Below are 24,328 nucleotides of genomic sequence, written 5' to 3' on the forward strand. Positions count from 1 at the left end.
TACTATTATGTCCACTTAGTGGCCTTTGATTTGTTAGGCCAAGAATTTATAAAGGTAAACAAACTTTAAATTGCACAAACATTAGATTTCTCCCATGGAATAGTACCTTGATTGTGGATTACATGATGAATCTAAAACCCCAAGCTCTAATTGCTATCTAAGTACCCAAAGACCTACAAAAGAATTTATATCCAAAACTAGTACTATTCAGTAAAAGAAATTAACTATCTCCCAAAATCCTTCAAGTAATCTATGAGACTGAATCCCATGAGATTATATTGACGATCTTCCAAGAAATCACATAAAAAATTATTAGAGACCAAATGCATTAATGGGCGTAATGTACAACATCATCATTGAAAGCACGCTTTGTAAACAAACACCTTAACCCTTGTTTGATAGGTTTACATTGCAATTTCCATTCTATCAACACGATTTAGATCATAGAAACAATATTATAAGTATGCATACATCTTACAACTATTTTTAGGATGGGTGAAAAATATGTATGCTTTACAAGTGGTTTTTATTGTCATTTTTAATACCAAATATAAAACCTTGAACTTCAAAAATTTTAAGGCTTTTTAAATGTATCATTTTTATATAATTATTAAAGTTTTAAGGTATACATTCTTCAAAATTTTAGGGCTCTTTTTAATGGAAAATTTGTAGCTCATTTTATAGCAAACCTCAAATTTTAGTGAACATTATTAGTCTTGCACATACTTACAATGTCCTTTTTTACAATCACTAAGAATGGAGTCACACTACTTATCAAAAATAGTCTAATGGACAAGCATATATGGACCTTTAGAAAAAGGTATAATTGCAAAGTAATTCCTTTACGCTTCAAAAAACCTATAAGTTGTAAGTACTCTAAAAATCACCCTTCAAAACAAGTTACCCTTCAAATTTGAGGCATGTGTGGCAATAACGTGACGTAATGTATTACATAAAAGGTGCATCCTTGTTTAGCCATTTAACAAATTCTTGTGTATTAGATTAGCCATTTTACAAATTCTTATGTATTACATAACTTATGTATTACATAAGGTGACGTGATGTTTTACATAAAAGGTGCATCTTGTTTAGCCATTTAACAAATTCTAATGAATTAGATCAAGCTTAATATGAAACCAACAATTGATCCATGTAAATAGTTTTATATTTTGGGTTTCACTAGGCCTTATTGTTATTCGAACTACACCCCAGGCTGATGGCCGCTCCATGGTGTAAGTCTCTAGAGACTGTTTTATTCTGTGGGGGAAGGGGGAAAGCTTTAATGGGCGTTACTGTCGTCGGCGAGAAAAGGACCTTGTTACGCCAGACGATATTCCTGTAATCTCTCCCAGTGTGTGACATAGAGATGAAGCCACACTAGTCGGCCTGCAGCATCTATGGTCTTACGGGCCGATGATTAATGACAGCCATACCTTGACATTGGCCGTAAGTTCTCACTGTGTAGGGGCTGATTAAGGGGTTCCACTCGTGAAACTCGCGTGTAGTGTATTCTGCAGGATATGCAGAGGCTTCGATAGCATGAGTAAGAATATTATCATAACCCAATATGTCAACAGACTATGCAGTCGGAGTGGCCATAAAGTCTCACTAATGGAGACCCCCGGCGGAAACTTTCGCAGCGCATGTAGAGGCCTGGATAGCATGAGAACGAATAGTATCATGATCCAATACGTTCCTTCAAGGGACACCTCATTCAAGCGTGTACATGCTTTGTCCCGCGTGGGGTGGGTGGGGGGCGGAGCATGCGCATGCGTGTGCATAATCATGTTGACCACCCATTTCGTGTAACTCTATGCTTAGCCCCAAAACGAGGAAAGATAGATTGCATAATGACATGCTGTCACCCCCTACAGTTATTCATTTTTGAAGATGGGAATCCTAAAAGCTTGTAACCAGTGAAACTTTGAATGGGACTCGAGTGGAAGATGACATGCCATTTTCAGGAATCATACCCACTTCCACTATTGGAATCCAGGGAGGATCGTAAAACTGGAAAACATGCAATAGCATCAGTTTGCCATCAACTCTTCACAAGGCATTATACTACTCAAAAGGCCAGAATAAATCATATCCATGTTACTGGTAAGGAAACCCGATAGAGATGAAAACATAATAATCCCCCAAAAGCCTCATCTGGTACGGGCGCTCAAGTGGGTGATTTTCAGGATCATTCTGATTCTTCCATTGTTGGTATCCAGAGAGGATCGTAGAACTGGCAAAAATGCACATGATTTAGTACTATACTAATTTGTTGTGTTCTTAAAAGAGTCTTGAACTATGCATTTGATAATAGCACTCATGCTATAACTACCCTTGTTAGTAATTGATAAATGTCAAAAGAGGACTGACTTACAATCTGCTTTACAGCTTTCTGCTCATTTAGCTCTTCCACAGCAAGATGAATTCTATTTGACCACTTATACCAAAGCCAACCGGCCGCAACACTCAAAAGCGCACCAGCAACTGAGACAGTGGTTAATAGAGATATCTTGGCTACATCTGCATCAATATGAATGTTTGGCTTAAAGTTACTGCATGGATAGGACCACCTTAATCTATACAAGGGCAGACAACTTTGAATATTGTGAGTGATGGCACAAAAAGAGGGAAGATCATAAAAAAGTTTAAACATTGGAATTATGTATCTGAGGTGGGATTGCACCAACTATTTCCATGACATTATTCAATACTTTGGTGATGTACATAAGGTCTGGATAGAAGACTACCTAAGCATTAGGGATTTGCTTATAATGGACAATAAATAAGAGAAAAGATAAGATTCAACATGACTACCAACAGGAGCAAAGACCATAAACTATTGGCTGGTTGTGGGTTCCCATGCTTTTGTTTCTCAAGGCTGGATTTTAGGGTTCACCACGTTCTTTTTCTCAATCTTGAATGCAGTGCTATAACACAGATGCATGCCATGTCCTAAAACTTCTTCCAAGTTCATCATGTTTTAAAGGAAGGATAGCTCACGAGCCTTAGATTTCACAGGCCCTATATTTCAGACCTTAGCTCTCCAATGTAAGAATCTTTTGATTCAAACATATGGGAGTAAAGTCCTGCTGGAGTACAGAAAATTGATTGCAAGCCAATTAGAGGGATCTTCTATTACAAACTACCCAATTTTCCTCCTACTGAGGTAGCTTCAATTAAGCATGAGTAATCTACCATAAACTCTCTGCAAGTTCCCAAAATAAATAGGAGTCTATGATGCCAAAATATGCCCATTGTACAAGAAATGAATACTTATGAACCTAAATATTCATGTTTCTCTTCTATTTCTATAAGTGGATGTTTTTTTTGGTTGAGAGAGAAAAGTCTATTAATGACACTTCAGGAGAAAATCCCCCATATTGGGGAATATGGGAATTTCCGTTTGGGACACGTGGTCAAATCTCTGGATTTTTCATAACTTGAACACTATGACTCTAAATCGAGCACTCTATAACTCAATAGATTCCATTTTTCAAGCGCTTTCCAATGATAAGTCACACCATATGGTTTTGAGAAACTTATGGGTATGTTATCCGAGTGCCACCTTTTTAGTATGCAAAAAATGGGAATTGGGAGATGTCCAAACTCACTAATATTGTGTGTCAGTGGGAAGAGAAGAGAAATCTGCACTGGATCTGAAATGAATGTAGAATACAATGGAGGACTGATCAGTCCTTGCATGTAGGCCAAAGCGCTAGTGAGGGCACTGGATCAAGCTGGAAAATGATGACAGCATTGGAGATGGTGATAGTGATGGAGATGGAGTGTGCAGCCAGCAGTCCTTTACGGAGATGGAGAAGAATGCTGCAACCTATGAGCACCCGCAGAAGACAAAAGAGAATGACCTTCCCCTTGCTGACAGTGGCTATAAGGTAGCCACAAAGTGCTGAAGCTTGCTGGTGGACTGCATTAATGCAGTCCAATTGCATTTACTGCAGTATGAAATGTTGACATAGCAGGTCTGAGGCTGATTGCAGTGATCTGGAGCCAATCACTGATAGACAAGGTACACAGCCTTTGGCAGGACATGAGAAATGACTGCAGACACATTGAGATTGGGGAAATTAATGTACACAAAACTGAATGGAAAACATAGTCAGAGCTCTAATGTCTTTGTCAAACTCTAATTGAGCTCACAATCAAGAGATGATAGACTAACAGAATAAAATGGCAAGCTAACACCCCCTCTTAGATCCTAGGAGTGTTTGAAGACCCAACTACCTCATGTGATGAAGCATGGAAGCCTTGGGAAAATTTCTAGCTCAAGCATTTGAAAATTCTTTTGCCTCTTTTGAAGGTTTTATTGAAGGGCATCTCAATATTGTCTTCAATCATTGGATCTAATATTGGGCTTGTAAACTGTTTGGACTCGAAGGAATCCTGATTTTAGAGTACTCAACCATTTCAGCGTTATGCTTATTTCAAAATTTCTTTGCAAGGATCATTGTATGATTGTCATTATGCTAGTGATTTAGATGCTTTTTCTTTCTTCTTGTAAGTTTTTGACTTAATGAGATAATGAACAGTGATTTTGCAAAAGAGGAAAAAGAAAAGTGGTGTGTCCCTGGCAGAATGAGTTTGTGCCTAGAAGGAAAATCAATGATAACATTGCAAAGGCTCTTATTGCTTCTCAGTATGATAAATACACTCAGAAGTATGGGTTAATTACCTAAGTGGATGTGGAAAAGCATTTGATATAGTGTATAACATTTGCTGGCTGTATTTGAATGCAGCCACATAATGTATTATTGGTGGGGATTTATGGATGCCCTAGACATTGGGTAGATCTGTGAGGCAAGGTTATCCATTGAATGCTTTGCTGTATGCCATTTCTACTTGCCATTCTTATATATGGACAGACTTACTAATGCAAGAATGTTACATGGCCTGCCATAACTGGGTGCATAGGCTTTCCTAGCCCAAGACTATGCTGTTGACTCCCTTTTTGTGCCTAAAACTGACCCCCAAGATGTTAAAATTATGATGGATCATGGTGATTTTATTTTCCATTTTGTTGGCAGCAGGACTACACATGAATTCTGTGAAATCCTATCTACTTCCTTTAAATGCTGTGATTGGCATGATAAACTTTCACAAAGACAGATCTGCAGCCACATGAGCTTGTTAGGCGTTTAGGCTATCCCATTGGATGGAATATCACTATTGACCAACAAATAGATTGAGTTTCAACAAAACTAAAGAAAAAACTGGAATATTGGAAGCCTCAACGTGGCCATTGCATGTCAAGCTTCGAATAGTTCAATCAGATATGTCATATCTGTATTTGTATTTGCCACTTTTGATTTGGGCAAAAAAGAAAATTGATGAGTTTATGTCTCATGCAATGAAGCTTATACAGAAAACTCATATAGATCACAAGGCATTGAGATTCTTGAAAGAGGATTTGACGTGTACTTCAAAGATGCATGGGAATCCCAATATCCAAGACAATGTTCTCATTAAGAAAAATCAGCCAAAATTTTATTTTTGGCTGACATGTGCATTAAGATGAAAACAAAAGCATGTGGAAATTAGATTATAGACCAGTGAGAAGTAGTTTGGGGCATTTCAATAGGAAAATTCAAGGTCGTTTGTACTCTGTCATTTGATATAAAATTGGAGGAAAGTGCTGTCTCATATTCAATGATAGGGCAGATCATTATCGCAAGGTAACTCTCTGAGAAAGGAAATCATTCAGGGGAGTGAAGTACTTGATGAACTGTTAACAATTCAGGATCTGGGTAAAGATTATTGAATTATGGGTTTTTATCCTATTTCTTTGCAAGTCATGTCATCTGTGAAGGTTTATAGGCATAATTTTCCTGCATACTGGAATCCTGGATTGACAAGCATGGCAATGCACCCTGCCCACATCCTTAAAATGGTGGAAGTCCAATCTTCATAAATTTTGGAAAAACAAATGGCCCTTAAAGAAAAAGGCTTTTCTTCTGGAGATGTTTGGTTGGAGTGTTTCTTGTGGGATAAGAATTGGCCAAATGCTGCATTGAATCACTTTGATGTTTAATATCTTTGCATGCATATTAGACAGTACCACATTTGTTATGGTATTGCATCAGAACTAGGATTCTTTGGATGGTCTGACTGCACAATACTTGTCTGAGTCAAAAAATTTGGAAATTTCTTCTGGCTGTTTGGAAGGTTCTGCACAGGGCTTCTTGGTAGTCCCTTTTCCTTCACCAGATCAGATACTAGGTTTTGTGGACTGTTTGGACTCAAAGAAACCATGCTCTTATAAATAATCAATCATTTCAGCCTTATTCTTACTTTCGCCTTAGACTGTGGCAATCCCTACATGATTGCTCCCATGCTGTTGATTTAGATGCTCCTAATATGGATGTGTTTTATCATTGTTTTTTATTTTTGGAATTGATTTTTCTATGAAGTCTATTCTACTTCTATATTAATGATTTACTGAGATAGCGAACAGTGGATTCACACACAAAACAAGAAGTGTTTGTATGTGTGGTTATCTCTCTCTTTATATGCTAGCTGCTATGTTGGTGATATAGATGCTTATCATATCAACGTGCTTTACATCTTCGATTTTTTATGGATAGATTCTGTCATGAAGTCTATTCCCCTTGGACATGAATTTATGAAGTGTATTCCCCTTGTATATCAACAGGACATTGAGCAGTTGGACGTCACAGATTGTGTTGATCAATTTATGATTATATGTCATTTACTCCAATACAGCCGTGTTTGAAGTCTAACAGTTGCTATATATTTAAATGTAAAACATTGATAAATTGCACATATAACAAGAAAAAGGAAGATTTAATCATTAAACCATGAATATAGTCTAAATGGTCTAGAATAAATTCTCGAAGTCTAAATCCAATGGTAAATCATTGATAATTTTCATGTATAAAATGATATAGATTAAATCAGAAGCCCTTGGGGGAAGGTAGATGGTGGGGGGTGAGGGTGTTGTAGTTGAGCCTGCCAAGATCGAGACGAGGCATCCACCTGCTTTCAAGGCCTAATGGGTATGCTTTGCATGATATAAATATCAGTTACTACAAATCATGGAGCTCAAGGTGTGCTTTTTGTCCGTGAAAAATGATAAAGAGAAATAGACATACCAGGTTTCTTGTAGTTCAAAACAGTGGGTAAGATGATTACGTTCACAGTTGCAAACAATGGCACATTCACATCACTTGAGCAGTTTCCATAACATCCAAAGTTTCCTTGGTCATTGACAGATATTGAAAGAGTGTCTCGAAAATTTATTTCCTGGAAATATGAAGTTCACAATGTGTGAAGTGATTTTGTTTCTGAATTTATCAAGACATAAGAGGATTGGCTTTCTTCTAAAAGAAATAGCAAACAAAATCATTACCTTCACTGGACCTACCCTATAGTTCAGTGTTTGAAGAGCGGTATTGACATCAATAATGGTGGCTTGAAATTTGATTCCTTGTCCACTCATTTGAATAGTGCCATTCTTTGCCACTATTTTATCAAGGTGTTTCCATTCGTTAAGGGCCTCTCTACTAGCTGCTGTTACAGCAGGTAAACTCGATAGGTTGATAGAAAGGGTGCCAAATCCAACTTCGAGAGAGACTTCAACTTCTAGCACTGCATTATCCTCTGCGAATGTTGGAATTTATTAGCTGGTCGCTTCCATAAGTTGGCAATTAAAAAAAAAACAATAAATGCAGCAGATTTGTATCCTGTTAGAATCAGGACTTATGTCTGCATAACTTTTTTCCATAAGTTGCTTCTGCTGAACCTTTGATATGCTAAGCAAGCATGTGACAGGTGTGCCAACTGTACACACAACCATTAACATTCTACTTGCTTATGTATGTCCACATGACAAGGCATCATTTGTACACATTACCTCTCTTATCATATTGATCATAATCTCCCACAGAGATATTGTGCAAATGAATAGTGACAGGCCTCTCCTGAATGTGTGTTGGATCCACATAAAAAGATTCTGGAGTGTTGATGTATGGTGGATCATTAATGGGCTTGATTGTTATATTGATAGTTCGTGTGTCACCATCCCCTTTATGGTCGATTGCTGAACAAATAAGACTGTCGTCTCCATTATAATGAGTCACCCTGTAGTTGTAATTTTGCATTAGGTACAGTTCAAACACATCTCTAAGAAAGAAACACGCATTACAAGGAAATCCTTCAGTGCCTTTTTATATGAATGTGCCATATCATACTTTGCAATATAAAGAAACGAGATTTTATGCAGCCAGGAATGATACTCAGTGTGTGGATGGATTATCATTCACCTTTGTCTTACATTCTGTCTATGCAGCTGGGAGATCCATATGAGATTGATGGTCCATGGTCAAGCAACACACAAGTGGGCAGCTACTTTGGATGGAAATTTCAGAGGAAAAAGTGAAATATGGTTGTTGCACCTCCCTTATAGAAAGAGTCCAAGTTGGGATGGCCTGAATGAAGTGTTTAGTGCTTACATGAAGGATATGAAAGCTTCCCAAGATCTCATTTCTAAACACACCTATTGGGAGTACTTGATTGGCATCCATGAGCAGGTGGAGTGTGTACTTTTATTGGCTCAAGTCAATGGCTCTGTGAGAGAGATTGTGGGACCATTGTTGCAGGGCGGGCCTTGTGGCTTAAGTTAGGTGTCAGTGGTTCTTGCATCAGAATCCTCGACATCTACATGCCAATAGAAGTCAGTGCGTGGGCTGCATTCTGGTTTGAAGTGCTAGCATGCTTGCCCAAGGTTGAGTCCTGGATTGTTGGAGGAGACTTCATAAATCTAGAGACTTCAGTGGATCATTAGGGAACAGGAATTGAGTTCTAAGGCATAGCAAATGCAGAGCAGAAGGCATGGGAGGCCTTTCCTTTTGTAGTTGTTTGCAGAGAATTTAGATGTTTGGAGAATACCAGGTTTCTACAGTGGGATGGTTCACTTGACTTCTCTTGGGGTTACAAGTGATTGGGAGGTAGCCTCCTGGAGTACCTTGACAGGTTCTAATTGGGTGATTGCAGTAGCTCACAAGGTGGACGCATTGGGAAGTTGGCAGGTGTCACTCTAGTAGATCACGCTCCAGCTCTTTTGATCTTGGACACCCCTGCTTGACCCTAGACCCCCATTATTGTTAGTTCCTTGATTTGACCTATGAGCATGAGAAGGTATGCAGATAGACCAGGGAGCTTTAATCTAGAGATTGGAACTGGGTGGCAGAGATTGCAGAGGAAGTTGCATGGACTTTGGGAGAGTCGAATAGGATCTACTAGGAGGTGGCTCTCTGTGCGAGGCAACCATCCTGCAAGGACTTGCTGGAAGGAGGAGAGGGTACTGCACCAGGGCCTGGCAGCCATCTAATGGCTATTACAAGATTATCCTAGGGACCATGCCTTTTAAGTAAAGATGTGCACGTGCACTACCCTAGCTAGCATGGAGAAAAAGAGTACACAAGGCTCTTTGTGCGAGGCAAACCATGCTGCAAGGACTGTTCCTGGAACAAGGAGAGGGCACTGCACCGGGACTGTACCTTTAAGTACAAAGATGCACATGCAAGCTATCCTAGCTAGCATGGAAGAAAAGAGTGCACAAGTCTCCACCTACAGCTCTGCTGCTTATCCCATCACTACTAGTTCTTGACATGGGTACCTCCTCGAAATTTTCATGGATTGGGAGATGGGAGAGATCTGAGCTTTTTGAAGAGTAGGTGAAAGTGGGTAGAATAGTATGCTGGTTTTGCTGTATAGCAGCAAGTCTCTGGAAATTGTGTGTTTGCACCTTAAGATGACCACGAACCACCTCCTTAAAGAAGATGGTGATGCCCAAGCAACAAAACCACGAAACCAGCCAGCTAGAAGATCACTACCTCGATGATCAGTATCCCATCGACTACTATCTAGAAGAGGGAGAACACTACTACCCTAAAGAATACCCCATCGACTACCACCTCGAAGTAGAATACCTCTACAAAGACTACTACCCTGAAGGAGAAGAAAGCTATCCCCCAGAGAATACCCAAAGGAATGCCAACTCTCCTTCAAGGAAGTTCAAGAAGAAGAAGAAATGATAGAGTACTATGTGAGAGGAGAAGGCTAGAAGATGGATGTGAGTTCGAAGTTGTCAGATGGGAGAGGATCGAGGTGCAGCTGAAGTGCAGTAGACAGTGTGAGAGTGAGAGACAGAGTTGAGCACGACACCCAATGCAATAGTACTGAATAGTGTGTTAGCTGAAAGTACAAATGATAACCCTTATACCTTAGGGTTATAAGGGGCTGTTCACACCCGAACACAGTAAGTGCCCGTAAGTGTGCACCACAAGCACATACAAAATAGTACACATAATCTGGGGGAAAAAACCTCTCCTACCGAGAGTAAAAAGTGCCCCAGTGTCCTAGTGATCACCCGCACACTCCCATATGAGCGTAGGCGTAAGTAAGGCGTGTGAGATACCCAACAAACCCCCCTGGAGTGAAGAGTGATCAAGTGTACAAGGATCATCCGCCACCAAAGGGCGTCAAATTCAAAGCATCGCGAAATGCTTCAAATTTGTCTCGTGGAAGAGCTTTGGTGAAGATGTTTGCCACATTGCTGGTGGTAGGACAGTAGACAAGGCTGATATCACCTGCATGTAGCCTCTCTCTGACAAAGTGGTAGTGAATCTCTATGTGTTTCGTGCGAGCATGAAACACAGGGTTCCGTGCCACTGCAATGGCACTCTGACTGTCAGTATATAAAGGAGTAGGCTCCGTAACAGATACATCCAAATCAGCAAGTAAGCGTCTAAGCCATACGCACTCAACTGCAGTAGTGAAGGCTGCCTTGTACTCAGCTTCACATGACGACGTGGCAACAGTGGATTGTTTCTTGCTAACCCAAGAAATGCATGACGAGCCAAGAAAGAAACAATTGCCACTAGTGGAGTGACGAGTATCAAAATCACCAGCCCAATCAGAGTCACTGTAAGCATGTAACTGCAGTGGTCCCCCCTTGGCATAAAGCAATCCAAGAGCTCTAGTACCTTGCAAGTAACGAAACACACGCTTCACAGCTTGCCAATGCGACATACGAGGCTGATGCATGTACCTGCTCAAAACTGAAACGGCAAACTGTATGTCTGGCCGAGTGTGGCATAGATAGATGAGACATCCCACTGCTGGAGCATAAGTATGGATATCAAACAAATCACTGTCATCATGTAATGACAGTTTGAGCCCAGGTTCCATGGGTGTACAAACTGGCTTGCAATCCTGGAGGCCAAACTTCTCAAGAAGTTGCCCAATGTACCTTGACTGACATAATCCAATGCCTCTAGCATCATGTACAAACTGGATGCCCAAGTAATAGTGCAAAATACCCAAGTCAGACATGTCAAAAGTTTGCTGTAAATTATTTTTGAATGCTGAAATCTGATCAGCACGTGTTCCAGTGAGCAAAAGGTCGTCTACATATAGACACAAAATCAGCATGGATCCCCCCTCTTTATGTACATAAAGGGTAGACTCAGATGGGCTGTTTACAAACCCCTGACTAAGCAAGAAAGCATCTATCTTTGCGTACCAAGCTCGTGGAGCTTGTTTCAAACCATATAGAGCTTTTTTCAGCTTGCATACTAAATTTTCTGAGCCTTCAACTGCAAAACCAATGGGCTGCTGTACATACACTTCTTCCTGAAGTTCCCCATGTAAGAATGCAGTCTTTATATCCAGCTGATGCACTTTCCAACCAAAATGTGCAGCCAAGGCAATCATAGACCGAATGGTCGTCATACGGGAGGTAGGAGCAAAGGTCTCCTCATAGTCAATGCCCTTTTTCTGTGCGTAGCCTTTAGCTACCAGCCGTGCCTTGTACTTATCTATGGATCCATCTGCATTCCTTTTCAATTTGTAGACCCATTTCGTACCAATGGCACGCTTGCCAACTGGCAAAGACACCAAATCCCAAGTATGATTCTTATGAATAGAATCCAATTCAGCTTGCATGGCTGCCATCCAATGCACACTATGTCGTGCATCCTCAAAACATTCAGGCTCCTCATTATCATGAGTACATGCTGCCATAACAAACTCAGTGGAATGTGCTGAATCATGCAGTCGAGTTTGCCTTCGAGTACGACCAGCCAAGGGTGTTTCCAAATGACTATCTCTCATAGTCTGCGTGTACCATTTAGGCACCTGTCTTGCTTCCTGACTATGTACTAGTTCCTGCTGAATTTCAGTTTCAGCAATGTGCTGATTTACTGCATGTTCCATAGGAGCAGCTGGCTGAACATTAGGTTCATTTGCTGAAGTACCAGCTGAATCACCAAATGTGATGGGCAGCAGCCCTTCAAAGACATCACGGGCAGCCTGATATGTATCAAAACCAGCCAAGGATAATTCTGATTTTTCATCAAATACAACATCCCTGCTGACAAAAACCTTCTTGGTCACGGGATCATAGAGTCTGTAGCCTTTGCTTTCGCTGCTATATCCCATAAAGATGCATTTTACAGCCTTGTTGTCCAACTTCTTTCGAAGTACCTGTGGAATATGGGCATATGCAAGACACCCAAAAGTACGGAAGTGGACAACAGAAGGTTTGCGGCTGTGCCAAGCCTCAAAAGGTGTGACGGTTTTCAAGGCCTTGGTAGGGCATCTGTTCAAAATGTGGCAAGCGCACATGACGGCTTCCATCCAAAAACTATGAGGCAAACTCTTTGCCTTCAGCATACATCTGGCCATCTCCATGAGTGACCGATTTTTCCTCTCTGCTACCCCATTCTGCTGTGGAGTATATGCAGTAGTGTACTGATGGATAATGCCCTTTTGCTGCAAATAAGAATTCAGCATAGAGGACATGTATTCCCCCCCTCGGTCCGAACGGAGAGTCTTAATCTTGCAACCAGACTGAGTTTCCACAAGTGCACTGAAAGCCAAAAATGCGTCATACACTTCTGACTTCTTTTTCAAGCAGTAGACCCAGCAAAAACGTGTAAAGTCATCAATAAATGTTACAAAATAGTAACAACCACCCAATGACTGTGTCTGCATGGGCCCACAAACATCCGAATGCACAAGCTGCAATCTGGCTGTTGCTCTAAAAGCAACATCACGGGGAAAAGAGAAACGATGCATTTTCCCCAAAATGCAACCCTCGCATAAATGCTCAGGAGGTCTCTCCAAGAGAGGTAATCCATCCAACATCTGAGTACGCTGTAATAGCATCAAGCTGCCATAGTTTACATGCCCCAAACGAGCATGCCATAACTCTGCCTCTAACATAGCAGGAGTAAGAGTGGATGTCAAATATGCAGACTGATCTACCGAAAGAGCATCCAACTCATATAACCCATGACACAGAGAACCTGTCAAGACCAATGTCATGTGTTCCTTGTCACGGACCATGCAACGGTCATCATCAAAGGTGACCTGCAAACCACAACGTGCCATAGAAGAAATGGAAAGCAGATTCTTCTTAATGCCAGGCACATACAAAGCATCCTGTAGGCGGAGAATAGAGCCATCAATGGCTGTAAGCTGAATCTCCCCAATACCACGAACAGGGTATGATGCATTATTAGCACACTGAACAGACTTCCCAACGGGAGGTGCACCAAGAGAAGCAAACAAATCTCTACGAGATGTGATATGCCGTGAAGCACCACTGTCAAAGAACCAAGTGTCAGCATCTTCTGTAGAGCTAAATGCTCTATCAGCCCAAGAGACATCATAACTGCAAGTGTAAAAACAATAGTCCCTGTCTGCAACAAAGGACGCGGACTCACTAGCAGTGGAAGGAGCTGCAGAAACAGACATCCCTGACTCCTTCTTCTTCTCTTTGGTGATGCGCTTCCTGCACTCAGTGATGTAGTGGCCAGGCTTCTTGCAGTAATGGCATTTTCCTTTCTTGGCTTGCGTGCCCCCCTGTTTCTGACTTGTCTGTGAAGTGTTACTACTACCAGAACTCTGCGAAGCATTTTTCCCTTGGCTGTTTTTACCCTTCTGCCTTGACATAAAAGCCTGCTCAGAGGCTATACCATCCACACCACTGTTCCGTCTAGTTTGTTCCTCCTCTAGAAGCAAACTGACAAGCTGAATGAAAGTGATGGGCTCTTTCGAAATCCTCATAGTGAGGTTCAAGGCAGTATGAAAAGCCAAGTAAGAGGGAGGCAGTGAATTCAATGTCGTAGAAATCAGCTGCGCATCTGAGTAGTACTCATCCACATTCATGAGTTGCTCCCGCAAGTCCTGAATTTTGTTGAGATGATCTTGCATAGAATCACCCTCATTCATCTTTAGAGTCTCTAGCTCTTTCTTCAAGAAAGAGATGCGAGTCTCATTCTTTCCTGCAAACATCTGCTCCAATGTCAACCAAGCTTCTTGTGAAGAAGCTGCTGAACGAATATGAGGAATGATAGAACGCTGAACTGCCAATGCAATCAGCGACATAGCCTGTGCATCCCGTGTATCCCAAGCTTTCTGAGCTGCAGTTCTTGGGGGAAGTGGCTGAGCGGGCTGAGGTGGAGGGGGCTGAGGTTGCCCTCTTGCACGTCCTCCTGGAGGAGGAGTAGCGGGAGCCACAACTCCCGGTCGTGCTTCCTCTCCACTGACATAATCCCACAAATTTTTGGCCACTAATACATTCTTCATCTTGAAAGACCAAAGGGAATAATTGTTCCCATCCAATCGGTCTTCCTTGGACACATAGGTGAATACATCTCCTCCCTGATTTGCCATTATTTCCCAAAAGGCAATAGAGCAATGTCAATGCAGTACGGGCTGGAAATCTGCAAATTTCCAGAAATTGCAGCAAACACAAGTCTGCAATTAATGTGCAAAGGGTACTCTGTCAAAAAACTGTCACTGATGCACGCTTCCCAAGGTGCAATTAGTGCTCAGCAGCACTAAAACATCAAAAGCCCCAAAATTTTCTGCCCAAAATTTCTGTCACAAATGTCTGTTACAAAAGCCCCAAAATGTGCATTCAATGTGTCACAGACAGACACAGCACGTTTCCCAATGCTGAAAACTGAACCTGCTGTTCAGCACGTTTCCCAATGCTGAACCTGAACCTGTTGCAGGAACTCCTGTGTAAAAGAAAAGTGCAGAATGTTACCTCTGCGTGTTGACGACGGGCATGATTCCCGAGGTAATGACTGCTGGGTACAGTCGGACTGACGCACAGGTACAGGCGTGCAGGTCCAGTTAACGCGCAGGCAGGACTGGGCGCGCGCTGGGCAGAGGAGGCGGCACCCAGGACTGGCTGGTGGAGACAGGTGGCGCGCTGGCAGCTGGAGCTGACGGCACAGGCTAGCTCAGCGCAGGGAGGCTGTGCAGGCAGACTGACAGGCGAAGGGGCACGCTGGGTAGACACAGGGCAGAGGACACGCTGGGCAGAGGTGGCAGCACGCAGGTACAGGTGGCGCGCTGGGCAGGGCGGTGCTGCGCGCTGATTGTTGGAGCTGCACGCTGGGCAGAGGAGTCGTCTGGTGCTGCGCGCTGACGGACTGACAGGCGCAGGCAGGACTGGGCAGGAACAGGCGGCTGGGGCAGAACTGGCGGGGGCTGCAGACTGCAGACCGAAGACTGCTCTGAGCTGAGCTCTGATACCAAATGTCAGATGGGAGAGGATCGAGGTGCAGCTGAAGTGCAGTAGACAGTGTGAGAGTGAGAGACAGAGTTAAGCACGACACCCAATGCAATAGTACTGAATAGTGTGTTAGCTGAAAGTACAAATGATAACCCTTATACCTTAGGGTTATAAGGGGCTGTTCACACCCGAACACAGTAAGTGCCCGTAAGTGTGCACCACAAGCACATACAAAATAGTACACATAATCTGGGGGAAAAAACCTCTCCTACCGAGAGTAAAAAGTGCCCCAGTGTCCTAGTGATCATCCGCACACTCCCATATGAGCGTAGGCGTAAGTAAGGCGTGTGAGATACCCAACAGAAGTTAGAAAAGTTTATTAAGGAGTGAGACTACAAAAAAGAAGATGAAGATAGGTGGACATGTGAGAAGGATGAGCCCTTGCACCTATAGGTTACTCCCCAATTTGAAGATGAACTAGTGTTGGAAGAGATAGAGTTTAAGAAGGGAAAGGAGATGTGTGATTGCATGAGTCAAGAAACACCTTTGCCTATTGAGATTGAGGGTGAGGCTAGTGTGGTGCCCTCCTTTGAGGCACGGGATGCCTTTGATGATGAGCAAGTAGATGAGGAGATAGACTTAGAAGATGAAGATAAAATGGTGAAAGTGAAACCAGCCTTCCTTCTTGGAAAGGGTGGTGATTCCTTGATTAAGCAAATAATTACAGCAATGAACATAAACTTAAATTGCACAAATTACCTTAATAATCTTGGATATTGGACACCCTGTTGGCCCCAAAAGTGGCGCCTCTTTTGGTATTCTTTAACTTGATTGCTAATGGAATGGGTACAAGCTGAGATTTATAATCTCCTTTGCTGTTCCAAAAGCCTCTTTGCTGTAGCAATAATTAGTAATCAATTCGGGCCAATTGCCCCTTGATTTTTTACCCAAGACTTGCACGAATGGAACCTCCAACTGGCCAAATACTGCCCCAAATTACAATGAATGGGTTGACATCAGAATTCCCTGACAATTACACAAATTCCAGATGCTGAATTCAACATACAATGCCTTCACCAAAATTGGCACGGATCTTGAGGTGGTTGTCAAATCCTAATTTCTACAAAAATTTAGAATTAAATCTGCTGTCCACCAAATTTGGCTGAGATATGCTCAAAATGATTGAGAAACATTGAGATCTCTTGAGAACGGGTTGGAGAAGGTGAGAGAAAGCCAAGATGAGAGAGAAATCTGATTTTCTTTGTGAGAAAACCCTAAATTCTGCTTGTTGCTTGTCCAGCTGGCATTTAATGTAGTGACCTACTACCAGACACCTCCAAAATGTTCACTTGATCAGCAATGCTGTTGCCAACCCCTAGAAGGTGACTCCTTGCTGTCCCTTGCTTGCTGAGGCCCCTTGATGGCTGTCTTCTCTAGCATTACTGTTCTCTGATAAAAGAAAAGGATCAATAGATCTCTCTCTCTCTCTTCCAAGTTGTAAACTGACCGAATGGCTGAGACCCAGCCCCAAAAACGTTTTCTCAGATTGCATGGGTATTTTTGCCAAGCTGTAAATTGACTAAATGGCTAAAATTCAGCCCCTAGAAGATCGGGAACTTATGCATGGTCATATTCAATATTGACTCTCAACTTTTAATTCGTCCTTCTGTTCTAGTGACCCAATTGGTGTGCTCATGGAAGGCTATCCTTTAGAAGGTGAATTGGCATCCACTTATGGATTGATTAGAGGCTAATTCCTTACAAATTGAATTGTTGGTTGTGTCCCAGTTTCTCTCTTGGGATGGTAAATTAGATGTCCACCCTAAGTTCAATTAGATGGTACGTTTGGGCTTGGTCTCTATTGCAAAAGTAATTTCATCGGCTCCCATTGTACTAATGTCTTTCCATGAAACTAGGAGGATTAACTAGATCCCTTATAGATATTGCGACTTATGGCGAAAGATCTCATTCTAGTTGCAAGGCCGATAGCTCTTCTATGCCCTTGATTTATCCTTGGCAAGATTGGAATCTTGTGGACCGCTTGAGCTAGGAGGGTGCTTTGGTTAACTAGATGTATCACCTTTTGATCAAAGATTGCCATTGGTTGGTGACCAAAGCCAATGTTGTATGGGGTTTGCATGAAAGCAAGGCATGGTAGAAATTGAGTGTCATGGAAGAGTGACTTAGTATAAGACTCCATTGAAATGCAAAGTTTTTCTTTGGAGGATGATATAGGTGGCTTGCCAATCGTTTCATCTCTTTTTAGGCACCATATTTTGAATGGCAACTATTTCTTCTATACTACCAATGTAGAATCTCCCCATCATAGATTTATTGGGTTTGACTCATGCCTATGCTCATAGAGGAGTGTCGATGATCCTTGGTAGGATACTAGGACACTTTTTACTCTCCTTACGAGAGGTTCTTTCCCCCAACTTTATTCTCTTTTATTTTATGTGCCTATGTTACATAGTTTGGGCACTTATCGTGTTTTACACCTTTCGGGTGTGAACACACATTAGCAACCCTAAGGTTTAAGGGTTGCACTTTGTACTTGTAGTTACACTTTTTGATTTTTGATTATTGCATTGGGAGTCATGCCTTCCCTCTCACACTCTCTTCATAGTCAACTATACTCTCAACTGAGCTTCGACCTTTGTGCATCCTCTCACCTCTCACATTTGGTATTAGAGCTGACCTTCAACTCAACTGAGCTCATGGCCATCACCAGCGTGCATCTGCTCCAGTTAGGTGGCTACTAGCCTATCTCTTGCCCATCTACTAGGCATAATATGCACATGGAACATGATAAGTTTAATAGGATGGCAAGATTGGGTTTGAAGTCTATGCATGATGATGCCATTCCTAGTCAATCTTGGATATATTCTTTCCAGCGTATCTCTCAATACTTTCGGGTGCCGTAGGGTTACAAGTTGATTTGGTTGAACTTGGAAAAACAACCTCACTAGCATTCCCCTTTGCCTATGTTTCAGCTTTCATCCCTGTGGTTGGATTGGGCTTTTGTAAAACTAGAGGATTTTCTTAAATATTCAAACAATCAGATTAACCATAAAATGGTTGAGGGTGAGAGATGAGTGATTAAGAAAGCAGAAAATGTTTGGTCTATATGGGACAGTAAAACTAAGTGGCATGATTGATTGCTTCAATTGTGGAAGTCTAAGCTTCCCTATCAAGGAAAAGTTTTTATATGGAGGCTTCTTATTGGGGGTTCCCACAAAATATGTTGTGTGACCGGGATATCTCTAAAAGTTGTAGATGTGTCTTTTGTACTACATGTGTTGAGACTCTTGCTTAGTTTTTTCTCTTGCCTAGCTGCTAAAAAAGTCTAGGATTTCGTTTCTCAAGTGTGGGCCTCAGTGACACATCAACAGATGGTCATAAATTCTTGGGTTTTAGGCAAGATGTCATCCATTGCTACTTTACAACCACAACAACCTTGTCTTTTTCCTTCGATGTGATGGACTGATCTTTGGCACATTTGGAGGAAAATGCTCTTATTTTTAATTCAGCCTTAGGCATCTATGGTCATGTGGGACACCTTCGAGGATTCCTATTATGGAAAATTACGTTGATGGTTTCATTTGGTTCGATACTTGGAGAGGTGGTTGCTCCATGGATGCATATCATTTTCATCACCCCCACTATGCCCACTTCATGATCTCCTTTGTTCTTGTAGTTCTGTATTTCTATAGCCTTTTGCCTCTATGAATCTTTGCTGCATGTCTTTGGTTATGCTACATTTGCCAAATGGCATATTGTAAACATTTCAATCCATTAATTCAAACTTCATTTTTTTTCAAAGAAAGGTAAAAATTTGATTATAAGACACATTAGAACAAAATGTCCCAAGGCAAAAAACCAAGTACAAAGCAGCTTTGTAAGGGATTTCCATATTAAAAATTATATAACAAGGGAAAGTCTACTACAAAGTTTGAGTGAGTAGCCACTCGAGAGGTTTGTAGTGCTCGATCATGTGGTTTTGGAAGAGGAAAAACATGCCAAAATCCCATGTCTTGAGAAAAGCATCTCTCCTCTTCCTCGTAGTCTCTGAGCTGCTTACATTCTCTCCCATCTCCCATGAAGAGTATGCATTCTCTCTATCAAAAAGAGTCTCTACATTAGATGTGTCCAAAAAATAAATAGCTTGGTTACATCTAGCTGTCCATATGCACCGAGCAATAGTGCTAGCTATGAGCTCCCATCTGTGACAATGCCCCTGAGTCCATACTATCTATGACAAATCTAGCATGAAAGTCTTGCTCATAAGCTACCCCGAGATGAGAGTATCCTCATACCCACAAGTTGGGCCTTTGTCAATGACCCATGCAATTGTCCCCCACATAGCAATCATAGAAGTTGTGGTGCCATGAAACACCATCCCAAGGGCTCTCCTCTAGACCTCTTGAGCCGATGGGCAATTGCATATGCAATGCCTCTGAGTCTCCTTATGCTCCCCACATCTAGAACAAGGAATAGGGTCTCTATCATAGCCAAAGCCATGTACCAACTGCTAAACTCCTATATATTAGTAACCAAAGAAAGAGTTAAATCTTTCTTGGTCTAAAGCTGTCCTCCAATCTCCTCCAGAAGTTTGCAAGGAAAGGCTGTGATATACCCTGAATAGTCCAATGCTTCAGCTACAGCTGGCACCACTCTAGTTCTCATTTGTATTCTTCTCCCCAACCTAGTGGTGTAGCCAAAAAAGGGCACTCCTGAGGCATCTCTGCAAATGGATCTCTCCATACCCACTCCCCCAAGATCCCACTGAAATCTCTGTAGCAATCTCCTCCTATATGCCCAATGTCTCCATCCATCTTCCATACAAGTCTGAGGGTTTGGGTCTAGGTATCGGATCCTATCACAATGAGCCACAACTCTAATCCTTTGTCAAGAGCATCTTGCAAACTTTAACTGATCCATGTTCACTCGCCTAAGTCTACCATCCATCTCTACTAAAAAAGTAAACACACTCTCTCTACTGGTGGCTACCATTGCAAGAAGAATCTCTCCTCTGGTAAAGAGCCCTATCCATGTTTGATATGTTATTGTGTCATTTCTCCATTCAAGGGGTAACAACTCGTTGATACTCTCCATTATGACTTTGTCCTCCCCGATACCTCAAAGTCTCTATCTTTGTATATGGGCCAATAGTTCCAAAAAGGCAAACTACTCCCCCACTCTAGAAGCTACCTATGCAGAGAACCTCCCCCAAGATGGGAGGGTCGTCTCTCTAATGGTATGGCTTCTCTTTGACATGAGTCCTTGATTAAAAAGAAGTGGCTTCCTCAACTTCTTTTGAACACTCGTTTGGGTCAATCTGACGAAAGTCCTATAGATACTGATTGCCATGGCCATATGATAGATGTAGAAAATCTGACCTCAAAACTGTTCCCAAGCCTTGTAGCTTGGATATGCTGAAATAGCTAGTGTGTGCTAGGCTGTCATAGTCCTCAATGAGCAAGATTCATGGTCTCTAATCTCCATAATAGTAGCTTCTTTCATGGCTCCTTGCCCAGAAGAAGGCCCCTCACAATGAGCTTTACATCAATGTTCTATTTTGACTATCTAGATCAATGAACCCTGAACCACCCCTGGATCTAGGCTGGATGATAACATCCCAAGCTACCTTAGCCCTTGTAGGACTACCATCTCCACTTGACGAAATGAAATTCCTAATGAGTCAGTTCACTTGGCCAATGCATGACCTAGAGAAGGCCCAACAAGAAGTTATGTACCACATGGTGGCCAACATACTTGATTTGCAACTACCACCTTGCCTACTAATAATAGTCTTGCTGAGCTCCAATATAGTAGCTTTTGACTTATGCTAAGTAAGAAGGGTGCCAGCTGCTGCTCTGAAGACATGTCAATGCCTACATGGCAGCCCAGGTATCTCATCCAACAACTCCTTATAAACTCTCAAATGGGAAGTCTGATGCCTCGAATACTTGTATTCCTATCCCTCAGGAAGGAGCTCATAGCCTTTGCAAGGGGAAAAAAATAAGAAAAGAAGAGGTGAAAGGGGGCATCCCTATCGCATTGACCTCTGAATATTGAATCTGGCACCTCTGGTCCCACCAATGAGGACCTGGCTGTGAGCTGATGACTATAGAGCCAAAACACCTCTGATCCACTGGTCTTGGATACCCATCCTCAACATGGTTCCCTCTAGAAACTCCCCATCAACTCTATCATAGGAAATTCAAACTTCATGGAAAAGAAAAGAGAGACGAGTGAGAGAGGCTTGGAATTATGTATTCATCTTGGAAGTTGTGAGAGAGAGTGTGTGTGAGAGAGGCGCTTGGAATCATAATAATAAACATAAGGCTTGCTCCAAAAAGTAGGGTATTTTGGTAATTTCCTGAGCAAATTCTGAGTTCACTCTTTTTCCACAAAACATGTAAGACCAGGCTAGGATAATGGGGTCCAACCAGTCATCCTGACTCACCCCAGCCAGATCGAAGGTAACACTGAAACCCTACAGTGGAAGCCGATTTTATCATTAGTTACAGACATTTCTCAGGCTTGAAAACCAGTGTAAGAGGCCTGAACTGCAGGGCAGACCTGTCACTGTGCAGGGACGAATGTGGCCCGTGGCAGGAGGGGAGACAGGTCATGACACGCAGAGCTGCAGTTCTGGTTGCAGCCCAGGGCAACAGCAGGGCGCAAAATGTAGGGAACTTTAACCCTTCAAGTGGGCAGGCATAGGGATTAGCTGACAGGGCACACAGTCAGAAAATTGGGCGCTCAGTCCAAGAAATTTACCTGGGGCAGAGATCATGAAATCTTCACACCTGCAGTCGGGGCCCTGAACAGAAACATACGCCCTGTCTGCCACAGAAAGATTTGCGTGGCCTATGACAGTGAGAGCAGAGAGAGAGAGAGTCTATGTGATTGCAGCCCCAGGCCTACATGACTACAGCCTGTGTCTTCTGCAGTCCTATACTCTTTTTGGCAGATCTCCTGTACGCAGTCAGCTGGGTCTACATATGGGTAAATAGTGTTACAAACAGGCACAATCCTCAGCAGACTTGTATACAGAGAGACACAACACAGAGGAGACATGGAGACCTCCTGTGGCATCCGTATTGATTTCATTGACCAGGACTTGGATAGAGTAGAAGGTACAGATGATTTGAACTCGGATGAGGAGTCTCAGGCAGAGGACATTCACAAAGATGCTAAAGGCGATGAAGCAGGCAAACGTTGCAAGATACTAGTTGATCCCATGGGTATGATTGCTTCATAATTCACACAGCAGGGTGCCCTTCAGGAGAAGGGGGACGTGTGCGAAGGTCTGCTGGCTCAAGCTAATAGCTTGATGAGTGAGTATGTTCATGCAAATTGTAAGAAGAAGAATAGATCGAAGCTCAGCTGAGAGTACAGTCGACAGTGTAGAGTGTGAGAGCACAACACCCAATGCAATCATCTAAAGTGTAAGGTGCAAGTACCAAGTATAACCCTTAAACCTTAGGGTTGTAGGAGGGTGTTCACACCCGAAGAGTGTGAAACACGATAAGTGCCTAAAATTATGTAACATAGGCACATAAAATAAAAGAAATAAATTTTGGGAAAAAAACTTCTTGTACGAAGAGTAAAAAGTGCCCTAGTGTCCTATTGAAGATCACCGACACTCCTTTGTGAGCATAGGTGTGAGTCAAACCCAACAAACCCCCTGGAGTGAAGAGTGATTAAGATACAAGGGTTAACCACCAAAGGAGATCAAATTTAAAGCATTGCAAAACGCTTCATATTTGTCACGAGGAAGAGCTTTGGTGAAGATGTCAGCCACATAGACAAGGCTGATATCACCTGTATGTAGTCTCTCTCTAACAAAGTGATAATGGATCTCAATGTGTTTTGTGCGTGCATGAAACACTCGGGTTCCATGCCATTGCAATGGCACTCTGATTGTCAGTGAACAAAGGAGTATGCACATTGCATACATCCAAATCAGCTCAAGAGCATCATGTGGCAATAGTGGATTGCTTCTTGCTGAACCAAGAGATACAAGATGAGCCAAGAAAGAAAGAATTGCCACTATAATTACTAGCCCAATCAGAATCACTATAAGCCAAGAAAGAAACAATTGCCACTATAATTACTAGCCTAATCAAAATCACTATAAGCATGTAAGTGCAACGGTCCCCCCTTGGCATAAAGCAATCCAAGAGTCCTAGTACCTTGCAAGAAACGGGAAACATGCTTGAAAACTTGCCAACATAGTTACATTCGTACTACGTACGGACTAGTTTGTTCTGTACGGTTCGTACTGTACTGTACGGTACGTATTCGTATCATTTCGTACAAAAAAACAGGCTATTTTTGGCCTCTGAAGACTAGACCATACAATATCTTCCAACTCCTAAGCCTTATGTTTATTATCATAATTCCAAGTCTCTCACACACACACACACACACACACTCTCTCTCTCTCTCTCTCTCCCCCCCCCCCTAAGCCTTATTGTGACGGGCACGACAGACGGATGCTGACGCAATAGGCGTGACGAGCCGGATGCAGACAAGATAGACGTGACACCAGCACACGTATTTGGTAGAGTAGTATACTTTGACGAATGAAGTCTGACGAATATAGTTTGACGAATGCACTGTGACGAATGGACTGTGGCAGCAGTGACGAATGAGTGCTGTGGCAGCAGTGACGAATGCAGACACTCTCTCAGACTGACATGAATGCAGACACTGCGAATGTACTGTGGCAGCAGTGACGAATGC

General features: G+C 42.3%; 1 protein-coding gene across 1 annotated transcript in view; it reads right to left on the reverse strand.

The window, feature by feature from the left end:
* Positions 1–1,042: 1,042 nt before the first annotated feature.
* LOC148011273 (uncharacterized) overlaps positions 1,043–24,328 on the reverse strand; it is a 297,099-nt gene continuing 273,813 nt past the window's right edge. The window contains exons 20-24 of the mRNA XM_087670938.1: positions 7,889–8,115; positions 7,385–7,635; positions 7,128–7,278; positions 2,375–2,520; positions 1,043–2,233 (exon numbers count right to left, since the gene is read on the reverse strand). Coding sequence (XP_087527064.1) covers positions 2,189–2,233; positions 2,375–2,520; positions 7,128–7,278; positions 7,385–7,635; positions 7,889–8,115 — 820 coding nt within the window. The 3' untranslated portion in view covers positions 1,043–2,188. The remainder of the gene's footprint in view (positions 2,234–2,374; positions 2,521–7,127; positions 7,279–7,384; positions 7,636–7,888; positions 8,116–24,328) is intronic.

Source organism: Lygodium microphyllum, chromosome 28 (genome assembly GCF_053477565.2).
Source record: "Lygodium microphyllum isolate KBCC chromosome 28, Lygodium_microphyllum_v1.1.10, whole genome shotgun sequence".
Taxonomy (NCBI): domain Eukaryota; kingdom Viridiplantae; phylum Streptophyta; class Polypodiopsida; order Schizaeales; family Lygodiaceae; genus Lygodium; species Lygodium microphyllum.